The 15,170-nt window shown below is 51.7% G+C and overlaps 1 protein-coding gene across 6 annotated transcripts in view; it reads right to left on the bottom strand.

Annotated features, from left to right (window-relative positions):
- Positions 1-15,170, bottom strand: part of ZBTB16 (zinc finger and BTB domain containing 16) — a 192,728-nt gene that overhangs the window by 5,478 nt on the left and 172,080 nt on the right. For all 6 annotated transcript variants that reach the window (XM_003794759.3, XM_012808162.2, XM_023516053.1 and 3 more), the window contains exons 5-6: positions 6,031-6,201; positions 902-1,069 (exon numbers count right to left, since the gene is read on the bottom strand). In XM_003794759.3, coding sequence (XP_003794807.1) covers positions 902-1,069; positions 6,031-6,201 — 339 coding nt within the window. The remainder of the gene's footprint in view (positions 1-901; positions 1,070-6,030; positions 6,202-15,170) is intronic.

The following is a 15,170-nucleotide window of genomic DNA, read 5'->3' as shown; positions in this document are numbered from 1 at the left end:
CAGCTGAGGTCCTCTGACTATCTACGTCCCCCTCCCCAGCAGCTGAGGTCCTCTGACTATCTACGTCCCCCTCCCCAGCAGCTGAGGTCCTCTGAATATCTACGTCCCCCTCCCCAGCAGCCTGCTGGTGATAGATGTTTAACTGGCTCTCCAAAAAGCCCCGATTAGCAGCATTTCTCGATGGTAACTGGCCACTCCTACAGTGGCCAATTTTAAGTAACCCCGGAGATGTCCCTGAACTTCAAGCTGGGGGAAAAAAAATGTGCCAAATCAGGTTTCCCAAACAGGTCCAAGACTCTAATGCCCCCAACATGGAAAATTCTGGAAGTCCTTTCCACTTGTCCTGTCTTCAGAACCCAGGAAAAACAGCTGCTCATTTCTTTTATATTAAAAAAAATGACGTGAAGGCCCTTTGAGATGGTAAAAGTTATACATACATGGAGTTAATCAAACACACTGGCTCTCATCTCAGAACCCACTCCATCTAAGTTTATAATTTCCCAGCCATTGCCATCATCTAATTCAAGGCATCTTGACTCTTACTCTGACCCTCTAGTAACAAATACCCATCCTGACCTTCACCTTCAGCCCATCAGGCCAACTTAGCCCTAATTCAGAACTCACAGATAGCTATCAACTTCTACTTCTTCTCTGAACTATTGGTACAGCTGCCAGGAGGGCTGGTCTGGGCTCAGAGGAAAGTGTGCTGTGACTGGTCAGCAGTGTCTGCCTTGGCCTTGGCCTTGAGAAGCAGGTGGGGACTCTCGGGTCTTAATTGAACCTCTTCTGCTCGTTGGTTCAGCCTCGGATCATCCTCACTTTGGCTCCTCTGCAAGACCACCTGCTCCCCACCCCTCCCCGGTCCCAGAGCCTGCTCAGGTGCCCTCCTGGCCTTCAGTACCTGTGTGCACCCTATAGTGCGTCTCCAGCTGGTGCTTGAGGCTGAACTTCTTGCCGCAGCCATTGCACTCGTAGGGCTTCTCGCCCGTGTGGATGCGCTTGTGGCTCTTGAGTGTGCTCTCATCCCGGAAGCAGCTGCCACAGAACTCACACTCGTATGGGTGATCACCTGTGGAGACAAGGGGCTGCATCAGGCCTTCACCTCTCCCTGCCTCCTCTTCCGGGGATGGAAGGGCACCTTCAGTGCTTCTGGAGGATGAGACTGCCTGTATTCACCACCTGCAAAGACGAATTAAGGACCCACAGCCTCTGCAGGTCCCCACAGCATGAGCAGGGAGTGTTCACACATGTCCACACTTCACTGAGGCCCAGCAGTCATCTGTAGGGCAAAGGCCAGTCCAGGGAAAGGAGGGCCCATGTGGTTCAGCAATGATCAGCAGAACCCAGAACAGAGGAGCCTGGGGGCTTGAGACTTGACGCTCTCGCTTCTCAAACTGCCTCTTCTTCCCCTCCTCTAAGTCAAGGGTAAAAGTTGCTCCAGCCTGACTTCCCTGCCTTCCAAAAAAAAAACCTTTCCAATTGGTGGAACTTCTCATTGTCCCTTAAATACCGTCTACTCTTTCTTTCTTTCCTCCATAATTTTAATACAACTGTCTCCTCTGCCTGATTTTCTCTTTTTCTCCCTGTTGAACTCCTAATCACCCGTCAAAGCCCAGCTCAAACATCACCCCTGTTTGAAAGCTTCCCTTTAGTCCCCCAGGTGGAATGGGTTACAGTTCTTTCCTCTGTCCCCCAAAGTGAAGAAACATCTAGCATTCTGTTCTTTTTTTTTTTTTTTGAGACAGAGCCTCAAGCTGTCCCCCTGGGTAGAGTGCCGTGGCATTACAGCTCACAGCAACCTCCAACTCCTGGGCTCAAGCGAGTCTCCTGCCTCCACCTCCCAAGTAGCTGGGACCACAGGCGCCCGCCACAACGCCCGGCTATTTTTTGGTTGCAGCCGTCATTGTTGTTTGGCGGGTCCGGGCTGGGGATTCGAACCCGCCACCTTAGGTGTACGTGGCTGGCGCCTTAGCCGGTTGAGCTATAGGCGCCGAGCCCATTCTGTTCTTTTTATGGCACTCTCACATCAAGGTGGCCCACATTTGCCGAGCGCTCACTCCTCTGCTGAACTATTGGTACGGCTGCCAAGGGGGCTGGTCGGGGCTCACGGGAAAGTGTGCTGTGACTGGTCAGCACATCACATGATCATGGTGACACTCTGAAAGAAAGATATTACTTTCATTTCACAGATGCGGAAAATGAAAAGCGTACAGATGCTTCAACATCATCTCCAAGGTCAGTGAGTAAAAAGTTGAGCTGGGATTCAAGCTGAGGTCTGGATCCACAGACCAGATTGCTAGGGGGACACACTGTTACTATATTTACCAGCAGGCCCGACAGAGCCATAGAGAGAAAGCAACTCAAGGTAAGGAGGAAGCCCATCCACCTGGAAGCCTCAGCGCGTGGCAGTGATGGCCCAGAAAGACACGTGGGAAACGCTGGGTATATGATGTTTGCGGAGAATCAACTTTTCCTGGTCTGGAGTCTAGGCCCGTCAGCATCCTCTTGGGGTATCTGTTCTTAAATCCCCAACCGGGAGAGGTTGGGGTGTATGGATGAACCATCTCGCCTTCTGTACCCATAGTGGGGAGCTTGGGGGATGAAAGGTGAGGGCTCCAGCTACTTATTTATTACAGGAGTGAAGGCGCAGACAATAAAGATAGATTGATCACCCCAGACTTTGTTCATGAATATTTAAATATCGCTGATTCGTCTTGTCACTGTAATTACAATTTCTCTGGGCTGCATCTCCAACAACCACAGTTTATGGTAAAGAATGGCCCACTGTATTTCACTCGCCCCTCTGCAGATGTGCGGGGCTGCCAACCGTGTAATGCCCTCTGCATTTCATACATTTTCTTCAGCTGCTGAAGGTTTAAGTCATCCACAATGACCTACGTTTTTTCATTATCCCCATGTCAAACTGCGCTCGTGCCTGGGCATAAATTGTCCTTCTCGTTATAGACTCACATGCCTGCGCCTTCTCTTCCTCTTTAAAATGATATTTTACTCTCTCTGCTTTCTCTCCTCCTCGGGCTGCTAACCAAACCTCCCCCTGCCCTGAAGGCAGGCCCCTGTCCCCACATAAATTCTTACCTCTTCTGATGGCTTTGAAGGGTTTTTAAGGCTCTGTGGGGAAGTGGTGTGCTGGGGTGTGTTCACTGGATGACTTCCTTGTGGGTGGAAGATTTGCAAGAAACATTAAAGGTGTGGGGGTGGGGGGACAGGACCTCCACTGGGGAATCCGGCTGGAGAAGCTCAGAGAGCCGAGTCCTCCCTTAACACCAGTACACCCCAATTTAGGAGGCACAATCCTAGCTCAGAAGCATGGCCGGTGAGTCCTGTCCGTGCAGATTTGGGGATAGACTGAGTCCTAGAGTTCTCAGCCTGAGCTATGGGGACTGCCTGGCGACCCAGCCCCATCAAAGCCAGGGGGAGTGGAGGCCCAGGCAGACCCAGGTACTAATTAGCTGTGTGTGTGACGGAGCATGGGTCAGTCTGTGTGTGCCTGTGCCTGGATGCCACTCTCTCTGTGTGCGTCTGTGCTTGTACAGGGCCCTGTCTAGTATGACATCCAGCTCCCCCTCCTCACCAGATCGGCAACGATTACGACTTTAATCAAAGATTCAGTATCCTCATTAAGATATAAATAAATAAATAAAGCAAGGGCCACGTGAGACTTTCAGCCGGAGCCAGTAATTAAAACGTACATCGGCAGCCACCCAGCCGGGAGGGGAAGGCGGTGAGATGGGGAGGGGGTGCCGCCTGTACCTTTCACCTCCAGAGGAGGGCCCTGAGAGTTTAAAAAACAAAGGGTTAAGACAGAGGGGTTTGTTTGATCAGATTTTTATGAATTTAATTAGAAAGTGGATCACATAATAAATGAGTTTAAAAGAGAAATCTCCTGAGTCTGCCCAGGGAAAGAAATAAAAAGAATTTAGAAGAAAGAAAAAAGAAAGTCACCAACACACACACACACACACACACACACACACACACGCACGCACAATCCTCACCCAGATTCTGAAGCATGGCGACCACCTGGCCTGAACCCCTGAGGGTTAATCGTGTCAGTGTTGCCATAATGTACACAAAACTGGCTGCAGAACTCAAAATCCAATTTGTGGTATGTTGATTAACTCTGTAGCCTCTTTAATGAGCTTGACATTAAGTGCAGGACAAACGAGACTAATTAGAGCCCCCTCCGGCCTGCACAGTGCACCTGTGACCCCCTCAGCCCCCAGTCTGTCCTTACTTGGCGGTTTCTCTGGCTCTGGCCAAGCCTGGTGTCCTTGTCCTCGCTGTTGTCATCCCCACCGGGCCCCATCTCTTCGGTTCCTCAGGCCCCTCCCTCCAAGCCCCTCCCATCAGCACAGCTGAGAGTTTATTATATGATGAGCCGTGTGAAGCAGGGATCCATCAATGCCAAGAGCACGGCTGGACTAACCTACCAAACGCAGCTGCCGATGCTAAACGCCCGGCCCAGCAGCAGACGGGCCAAGAACACAGAATATTAATGAGCCATTGTGTGGGGGGTGCACAGCCTGTATCCGGCTTGTGTGCACAGCACCTCGCTGGTGCGAAACCCATGGGTGTCTGTGTGCATGGGTTGTGAGTGTGTTCCACGTTTCCTATAATAAGCAAGGGCTTCTCTCAAACTCTGGAAATAGTCCCTCCTCACAGAGCTGAGCCATGACTGACACAAGGGCATGTGACATTTAGATATCTGAGTCTTAGAAAGTAGCACAGGGAGATCAGGGTGTGTCAGGGCGGATTTCACAGGGTTGGGAATGTTCCTATCACATAAAGCAAATTGATCTGACTCCACCCTCTGGGACCTCCCCCTGTCCCATCCCAGTAGTTTCAAGCAGTTTTGAGCAAATCTGGTGGTGCTAAGGTGCTGCCTGGGCAGAATGGCATCTGGAAGAGAGAGACCAGGCTGGCTCATTGGGGAAGAAGCCCACTGCTGGCAGACAGGCCAGCTCAGCCCTCCCTTACACTTGTATAAGGCCTGGCCTTCCACTCAGTGCCTGAGCTGCAATAAGACTCAAGAATGGGCAGAGAGAGCGGGCCTTCCATGCCTCTCTGAGGCACAAAGCGGCTTTCCAACTTTTCACGCTCTCCAGCAGATGCACGCACACACACTATTTCACACCCACGGCAAGACCTGGCCCCTGTCAACAGGGCACAGGACACACACAAGCAGACTCAGGAACACGGGCATTCCTTTACCCTAGAACACTCCAAAGAGCCGCAATTCTGTCTCAGAGAAATGAAGGAATTTAAGTCATCTATTCTCTTACTAGGGGAACGCCCAGGGCCTGTTTTAAGGAAACATGCCTCTGGCCCTCAGGGACCAAGTGTCATCCCCAAACCTAGAGGATGGCGGCAGGGAGTGGCCAGGACCTGGGCCCCTGGCCAAGCCACCTTAACTCCTAACCCCTCACTCAGCCCATGCTCTGGAACTGGCTGAGCAGGGTTGTTTCATGGCCCTCAGTTTGAATACCCTCACTGTCTTCCCTAAACAAGTTCAAGGCCCCAGTGGAGGCCTTCTACTACGGAGAAAGGAGAACCTCCTCTTCAACATGCCCTGGAAAGCCCGCAGCTGACTCAGGAATGTGTGTGGACGGGAGGGATGGGGCACACACAGCAAGAGACCAGGCAGGTCAGTTTTTCTCAAAATGCCTTCTGGGTCCACCCGCATCAGAATACTTATTAATAATGCTGCCATTTGAATCCCATCCCAGACTCAAGGAACCAAACCTTCTGAGGATGAGACCCTAGAATCTGCATTCTGAATGAGCACACTCTATACCGGGCATAGAAAGATTTCGAGCCAACAGGTCACAGGAGGGGCTGGGGAGAAGAACTGTCTACATGGACCTGCAGGGCAGGAAGCCCCAGATGTCTACCCCTTGAGCAGAGGTGAGCTGAGGGCTGACTCTGCCTGGCACCTCCACTTTCTGTCTTTGGAGGTACATCAGACATTGGCTCCCAGAGACCCCGTCCGCCATCACCCCACTGGCCTACCTGTGTGTGAGCGCAGGTGGCGCTTGAGGGCCGTGTGGCTGGGGAAGGTGCGGTTGCACTCGCTGCAGATGTAGCTGCGCACGCCCGCGTGGACCTCCATGTGCTGCTGGAGCGCACTCTGCGCCTGGAACCGCTTCCCACACAGCAGACAGAAGACAGCCATGTCTGTGCCTGCGGGAGACAGGAGAGGGCAGCCTCAGGAGGGCGGAATCCCAAGGCCGAGTCTTTGCTCATCTAGAACAAAAGCCAGCTTCAGACTGACACCTCCGAACTCCCACATGGGGGGCAAATCTCGAGAGGGCCTTGGCTATGCAAAGCTGATACAGCACCCAGCAGGTGATCCCTCGGTGGACAGAATCCTCTTCGGAACCTGAAGTCTAGTGGGAGGAAGACATTACAACACATCTCAAGGGCAAGTGTAAGAGTGCAAGTGCGCCAGAAGCTATTAAGAGAAGCAGGGGACGAAAGGCACGTGTCAGGTGCAGGTCACTGAGGTGGGGAGCCCAGCCGGACCCTGCAAGGAGTAACAGTAACAGAGACAAAGAGTGCCAGGTATTGTCTAATAATAATGATACCAATCTACAAAGGCAGGTTCTACTATCCTCATCCTTCAGATGAGGAAACTGAGGCATGGAAAGATTAAATAACTCATCCAAAGTCCCACAGAATTCCTAAGTGGCAGAGCTAGGATTCATGCCTAGGCAGTCTGGATTTTAATCCTTTCCCAAAGCTAACTATAGATCCTGCTTTTTTAAACCACTTCTCCATTTGCTATAGCTTGAATCTTAAGGACCCCTTCACTCACCAAGTATCACTTGGTACTTTCTACAAAGTAGGACTGTCCTTTTGGCCCTGGGCAACAGAACCATGGAAGAACCTACAAAAGTCTCTGCTTTCATCATTGAAGATAGAACAGTGTCTGTGAACACCCTGGGCTGTAAAGAAATTCGGCAGATGGGGGATCACATGGGAATGACGTTGTATGGCTGGGGAGGCAAAGAGGAAGGCAGGCAGGGGCCAGGTCATGTGGAGTCTTCAAAACCATGTCAAAAGCTGTAGGTTTCATCCCATGCCCAATAAGCAACAGTCAAAGAATTTTAAGCTGGCCAGTGACATCAGTTTTCATTTGATTCTGTCTGACTGTTTCCAGTGCTGACCAGTAGCACAGATTCCCCCAGGACCCCACAAGTGCAGGCTGCTGTGTTTGTTACCTGTCCACTGCCAAGGCCGCTCTAGAGCCACAGCTTTGCTGGCTGTAGCACCCCATGCAGAAGGCTCTCACCTGTCATCTGAGTCCTCACTGGCAGCTCCCTGCCCACCACTGTGGACTGTTTCCCTAGACAAGGGGTCCTCAAACTTTTTAAACAGGGTGGCCAGTTCACCAGCCCTCACACCATTGGTGGGCCGAACTGTGGGCCCCAGGACGAGTCGGCTGCTAAGCAGGACAGGCAGCAGCGGCAAAAACACCCCGTGGGCCAGATAAATGTCCTTGGCAGGCCGCATGTGGCCCGCGGGCCATAGTTTAAGGACACCTGCCCTAGGCTCATCTGCTGGTTTCTCTGTGAGGGCATCTGGGAACATCTCTTGTGTGTGCAAGAAGGGAAGGTGGGTGGGCCTACTACCCGTCAACCTACTCCAAAGTGCAGGGAGGGTGATAGATATGGCTGCTGGAAGCCGTGGGCCGCTTGGTTTGGAGTCAGGGAACTTCTGGTGGAAGGTGGGGGTGAAGAGAAGGGAAGTCATGATGGTCTCACTGCCTTCTCAGCCCACTGGTACAGACAGCAAGGGAGTAGTCCGTGGTCTGGTCCTCGCCACCTCAGACCTATTCATGGCCAGCTTTGGGATGGACCAGTGGGAAGGTAAGGCCTGCCTCTCTTTTCCTCCACTCCTCTGCCCCTCACCTCCCACTACTCCATTTGCAGATACTAAGGTCAGGCCCCTGGAGCCGCGCCCATCCCACCTGCAGTCGGGAACGGTGAATGGAGCAAATACAGGCCTGGTGCTAGGTGCTTCATTGATCTTGTCCTCTCATCTAAAACTTCCGACCCTAAAAGGCAGACACTCTTAACCTCCTTTTGCAAATGGGAAAACAGATTAAATAAACTGCCTAAAGTTGCACACTTAGAGGCAAAGTTTAAATCTGGAAATAACTTGATTTGATTTCAGAAACCATGAGGTTGGGCCCAATTTCCCTCCAGGCCAGACACCTGCCTATCTGGGCATCCCCTAGTAGGGGCCCGGTTGGGACTGTACAGAGTGCTGATGCATCCAGCAATGGTGTGAGAACCCTGGGCCAGGGGAATGGACAGGCAGCTGGGCCAGGTTACGAGGCACAGCTCTCTGAAACCTTCCTCCCTGCTGGGAATGTGGTCTGCCCCGGCAGAGGCAGCACCCAGAGATGACAGGGAGTCCCTTGAGGTCCAGCCCACTGGGCCCACGTGCACAGGAGTGGAGTCCATCTGTAACATGCTATGTGCTCGGCAGGCCCTGCTGCCTCAACCTGAGGCCCACAGTGCTGGTCTCCTCTCTGCCCTTAACACCCACCCCCATGAGAGCCCTGATTAGGCCAGGTGTTCAAACAGCTGCCTCAAATCAGTAAGATGGAGCCAGCTTCCCAGGCAAGCCGTGCCCCGTACAAGCCAAGACTTCCCCTTACCCATCCTCAGAGACCCCCAGCATGGAGGGAACTCAGGTCAGAGGGGACATGAATGGCATCCCTGGTAGGACCCTACAGTAGTCTGCCTTCTTGCTCTTCCCAAGGCCCCTCGAGGCTGCCCTATTTTGCTGCCCCCGTCTGAGGATGGCCTGAACCCACTTCATGTCCATTCCCCTGACTTGCTGAACCTACACCAAGTGCAGCATTGTGCTAAGTGACCAGGAGACTGGCTCCCGCACTCATCGGGGATGCCGACCAGTCAACAACCATCCAGAGGGTAAGACAGCACCCAAAGGGCTCCAGAGAAGATTCTGAGCTGGGCTTTGAGAAATAAAGCATATCTGAGAAGCGAGGACTGGAAGGTGGGGCACAGGTGTAGGCTAAGGAGACACTGAAGGCGAATTTCAGAGCAGGTAGGGAAAGGGATAGGCCCTGGGCTGGCTCCCAGGTAGGACAGACTGAACTGCATTCTGCAGGCAATGCAGTGCCACCAAGGGGATGCAGGTGGCTAGGGTCCTAACGTCTGCCCACAACTCCTATTGTGAAATTCTAAGGGCTCGGCACCTGTGGCTCAAGTGGCTAAGGTGCCAGCCACATATACCTGAGCTGGCAGGTTCGAATCCAGCCCAGGCCCGCCAAACAACAATGATGGCTGCAACCAAAAAATAGCCAGGCATTGTGGCAGGTGCCTGTGGTCCCAGCTACTTGGGAGGCTGAGGCAGGAGATTCACTTGAGCCCAGGAGTTGGAGGTTGCTATGAGCTGTGATGCCAGGGCACTCTACCCAGGGGGACAGCTTGGGCCTCTGTCTCAAAAAAAAGGAATTCTAAGCCCCAGTGTGTCAGGATTAGGAGGTGGGCCATGAGCATAAGCACCCTCGTGAATAGGTTTAGTGTCCTTATAGAAAGAGTCCCCAGAGAGCTAACTGGCCCTTTCTACCATGGGAGGACACAGTGAGAAGTCAGCACCATGCTGGCACCCTGAGCTCAGATCTCCTGCCCCCAAAACTGTGAGAAATCAATGTTTCTAAGCCACCTAGACGCAGGTAATCGGTTACAGCAGCCTGGTCTAAAACAGGTTGTTAGTGGCACGATCCACCGTGGATTTGAAGGCAATGCCTCTGGGCATGAGCAGTGGTGGCCAAGTGGCAGGAAGCAGGAGAGGGCATCTGGCTTTTGTGCTATTACCAGAGACGGGTGGAGACCAGACAAGAGCAGAGACTGTAAAGACAGGGGGTCAGATGGAGAAGCAAAATCCTGGGGAGGCAGGACATTAGGACGGGTGCTTGAGCTACAATGGGAAGAGTGTTTCCAGATGGCCTGCTCTGAACTTGGCCGGCAGGTTTAAAGTTCTATGTGCTGATGCTCCTACAATGGTCCATCTCCCCTTCCCAGGACATGTCACCGGTGTAGGGGCTCGCCCTGGCCACTTATCCACCAACCACAGCTCACACGGGAAGAACAGGGGCTCTGAGGTTCTCCATCCACTTAGCCCATTCTTCTGCTTAGAGACCAACACTCGTGATGATGGAAAAGTATTAAAAAAAAAAAAAAAAAAAAGAGGAAAGGGGGGGGAGGAGGAGATGAGACACAAGGAAAGCTATTGGTGCATGTAAGTTAAAAATCTAGAGACTAGATTTGAGTTATTAAACAATTTGCTGCCATTTCTGCCTAGCTGATTGTTGGCATGTATGATGAGTCAGGGCAGATTCTATTACACTGGGAGATTAAGCAAATAAACGCTAGCTTTTGGAAACACATTAAAATGTGGGACTATGGAAATAAAATTATCTAGAAAATTGTATTAGCAATTCATTAGCTGCTGTGAGATGTGCGGGAGGGCAAGGGGGCCCAGCAGCGCTGGAACATTCTGTTCCCTTCTACGCCTGAGTTCCATCCTCCACTATGTACAGACATCAGGCTTGGTACCGCTGGGGAGAAAAGAGGAGCTCCAACCAGGTGAACAAGACCTTCAGAAATCATATGGTCAACTTGACGCAAGGGGAAAAAAAAGCACGGGGTCCTGGCTCTGCCACCCACTTCCTTGTGACCCTGAGCAAATAATCATTTAACTTCTCTGGATCCGAGTTTACCTCCCATTTGCCATAGTGCTTGTGGCTGTTGTGAACATCCAATGAGATACCCACGTGAGGAAGCTCTATAACCATCAAGTGATCACAGAGCCCATGCCTTTGTCTGAATCATAAAATCATGTCTCTTCCTCTGGGCAGACAACAGACTCTCACCTGGGCATACATTTTTGGTGAGAAAAAAAGAGGGCTGGATTTCAGCCTCCGTTTCCTTCTCTGCTAGGCATCTCGTGCAGAGAACAATCATGAATCACGGCAGTCCTGCACTTTAACAAGCCTAAGTTGTTTTATCGACTCCGGCTGCTTCTAAGAAGCTGGTCCTAGGGAAGGTATCTTGGATGAGTTACACCACTTAGGACTCAGTGCCAAGAATGCCATCTTCCTCGGAGCTCTGACTTTTGCAGCATATAAAACCCTTTATTGCATTAATTTTTGACATTCAGCTCTGCCTGTTAGGTTGTAGGCCTCCAAAGCAGAAACTGTCCTATTAGTTCTGTCCCCCACCACACAGCACAGGGCCTGGCACAGAGCAGGCACTCCAAAACTGCATGTTGCATTAAAAGATAAACAAGGGGCTGTGGGATGATCCCAACGTAGCAGGGAGGCACAGGGAGCCATGGTACAGACAGACGGCTCGGTCTGGGGAGAGGTCAGACCAAAGTTCACAAATGAAGCCGCTGCTGAGAGCATCCAAGATTCTCCTTGGAAATTGGAAATGCCAAGTGACCCAAGCTGCAGATCTCACTGGGCCCTCTTGTGTCCATCTGGTGGGCTGGACAGGACCCTTAGCTCCCCCTCCACATTCGAAACTCTGCTGCTCAGAAGCAGACCAAGATCATAGGAAGACCATTTTTACCACACCATACCGTGGAACAGAAGACCCCCATTCTGAATCCCCCAGTCCTCCTTAGATCTGCGATCCTGGGTGAAGCAGCTGCTGTCCCAGACCTCAGCGTCTTCATCTAGGAAACGGAATTCATAACCAACCTGCCCGTTCCAATACCAGCTCCTCAGCACGGTTAGGAAGCCACTGACAAAGGCTCTTGAGTGTGTAAATCCTACAAACGTATTATTATCTACCAATCTGTAGATTCTAATATAAATCAGATATGTAAATCAGCCTTGGCCCAAGAATATAATTTCTCACATCAAAGAATTAGCACCTATCTGCTCTTCTGAATGGAGGAGAAGCTCCCTGGACTCCCAAAGCATCTGCTCAAAGGGAATCTGAACGAGGAGGAGGGATGCACGTGGCGAAGACGCACTAGGAGTATAATTCTAGGCTATGTGGGCAGCGTCCCTGCAGATACCTGGGGCCACATTTGCATCAACTCTCTCTTCGGAGGTGACTCACCAACCCCCAACAGCAGTGCAGCCAGTTCGGGTATGCAGGGCATGTACAACTCAAAGACTGCCAATTTAAAACAAGTTTAATTTTAGCAAAAAAAAAAAAAAAAAAAAAAAGGGAGAAAGCCAGGCCAGGGTGGAACAGGAGGCAGGCGGGGTGACATCGAGCTAGGGTATTTATTTCACCCAGGTGATGATAGGGTCTGAAATTATGAGATACAAAAACCTTCATGTTTACACCTGTGCCATTTCCATACCAATTAGCTCTTTAATAGAAAGGAAGGAGCCGGATCAGAGGGGCACACAGCTGGAGAAGACGTTCAGGTGCTACACCTTCTTGGAGCAAGGCTCTTATTATCTCCCGCTATAAGCAGTTTCTTAATCAAAGGAGTGGAGGGATCTAAATATACTCCGGCTTTTTTTGGTAAGCGGGCTGGGGCTGCCGCCTGTGCACATGGACCACGGGTGGGCTGCTCACGTCCAAACCCACCCAGCCTCACCCAACAAAGAGCAGCGTCCCCTGCTACCCCGGGTACTCACAGAAAGAAATATCAAACTGAGGCGGGTACGAAAACCCTGATTTAAAACTAGACATATCCCCCACCCGCCACCACCCCACCCCAAGGCCCCCAGTTCTGTCCTTCTGCTCCCTCTGACGTCCTGGGGGAGACCGCTCTTTTTTAGGACACCATCTCCAGCCATGGGTAGCCCTCGTAATCAGAAACCCAAAGCATCTCTTAAACGGCCACGTTTCCAAATTCCCTGTCCCCTTCTCCCTTTCCCCCAGGTCTGAAGAAGGTAGGTGAGAAGGTCCATGGAAGAATAGGAGAGGCACAGGCCGAGAGCACGGGCTGACTCACACCCAAAGCACGGACACTCTGTCTGCATCATCCAGAATGGAGAAGGCTGGTGGTGGGAGAAGAGTTGGAACAGACAGAAAGGAGCAAAGCCCAGCCCTGGCCATCTCCCTTCTGTCATCTAGGGTGTGGCTTATTTTCAAGGCATCTACTGGAAAAGAACCCCTCCCTTTTTAATTCCCTGCGGTTTTTCCTCTTGAGCACAGATAAGGATCATTTGGGATGAGCCCCGTGCTCCCAGCCTTCTAGGCCCTGTCAGCCCAGCTTAAGGATGTGTCAGCCCACTGACCCCTGGGAATGTCAAGTGCCACCAGGTGGGAGACCAGCCCCACCATCCCCTTTCCTAACTGCGCCCTCTCTCCCAGCAGGGGTAAAAAGGCTGAAAAAACATCTCGGAAGGCGTGCCTCAAACTAAATTAGCTTCAAGCTGGAGCATGGGTGGTTTCTCCTGCAGAGACTCACTCGCTGCTGGGTCACTCAGTTACCTCTTCCCAAACCAAACCAAGAGCCAAAAATCTCAACCCTTATTGTCAATTTCAACATTGTCAAATTTTAGGCCACCTCTGTTTTTCCTTTCCGTCCTATCTCAGAATCATGGAAGACGTCGGTTCATCTATACAACCTTCCATTCCCACAAGGGAAAGGGGGAACATGATGGTTTTCGTGTCATTAGTGAAGGGAGCAGAAGTGTCCTCAATGAATAATAGCAAAGGGGAAGAGACTGAGCAGCTGATTCAGATTTGTTCTAAAACTATGAAATGAATGGAAGGATGGGTGAGTAATTACATTTTTCAAACTACACACACAACTTTCAGTCTCTTGGGGAATGTGGCTGCATCCTCGGGCAGCCGCAGCGAGCAGAGCTGGGTCTTGGGAGAACCGTGTATTTGTTTAGCGGTGAGCTGCAGACGCAAGTGCATTTCATTACTCGGCACCTCCAGCTACAGTAAACAAATTTGTCAGCTCACTAGCTCATTAAGGTGCGCCCTGGACATAGGGGATTTATTGAGACCTTCACAATAAAAGTAACATGAATGGATTTACTAATTTTGTCAATCAGTCCAACAAACGAGCCAAAGAAGGGGAGACAGAGTGCGAGGAAGACGAGAAAAGGGGTGGAAAGGAAAGGAAAGGAGGTTTACAGGGGAAAGAATGAACAGTTAAGAAGGGGCCAGGTCTGCACTTCGCTACCTGGCTACCACCCCCTCCAAGTTCAGGTGCAGGGGCCTCTGGCAGCAAAGGAGCCAAGGGCAAACTAATTCTAAGGTGCCAAATCAAGTCCTGGTTAACTGGCAGCACCACACCCGCTGGGATATGGTCCTCCATTCCTCCCAACTTCGCATCAGAGGGTCAACTAATGAACACGGAGATTAAAAACCCCATCCAGGGAAGCAGCAGCTTCCAACCATGTGAGCAGAGACCAGCTGCCTCTGCTGGTTCCTCCCACCTGCACCAGCAGCCTCTTCCTCTCAGCTTCCCTGCCCAGTCACTGAACCCAAGAGGACGTTCTAGGATGAATTAAAACAACTACCATAAGAGTAAGGGAGAAAGGAAAAGGGAGTGTTAGTGAATGTGTGTGTGTGTGTGTAGGGTGGTTTGGGGTGGAAAGTAAATCCGGACAAGTATGCAGCCCTCTGCTCTGTAACTTTCAAAATGACAGCAGGACTGGGGCAAAGGTCACGAGGTTCGAGGCCTTAAGCACCTCCGCCAGCTGTGGCAGGGAAGCCTGGAGCCCGCAGGACGCCTGCCTGGATAAATCAGCGGTAAGCAGCCCCTGCTGGGGGTGAGGACAATGGGCCCGCACGGGGGTGGGAGGCAGGACAATGGGACCCGGCCAGTGCGCAGGCCCGGAACAAATGTGCCCTGGCACCACGGGGGCCCCCATTTGTGAAACTAATTGGCCCATGATGGAAAAATCTGACCAACTTCAACAGCCCTGAGAGAAGGGCAGCCTGTAGTAGCCTAACCTAGCCCGGCTCTGCAGAGCCACCGGCCCGGCCCAGAGAGATAAGATCCAGAAGCCTCTCCCAGAGACTTCCCAGGTTGGCAGAGAGGTGTCTAGGAGAAGGACAAACCATGGGGTGGGACGGGTGGGCATCAAGTGGTCTTGAGGACCTCGTGTCCAACTTCTTCCCCTGGGGTACAGAGAAGACCCATCTTCCTCAGCTCCCCCACACTGCTTGTTCTATAGG

The sequence above is a fragment of the Otolemur garnettii genome, unplaced genomic scaffold (assembly GCF_000181295.1).
Source record: "Otolemur garnettii isolate 467f Iridium unplaced genomic scaffold, OtoGar3 scaffold00086, whole genome shotgun sequence".
In the NCBI taxonomy this organism is placed as follows: Eukaryota; Metazoa; Chordata; class Mammalia; order Primates; family Galagidae; genus Otolemur; species Otolemur garnettii.
This window is presented reverse-complemented; position numbering and strand designations above follow the sequence as displayed.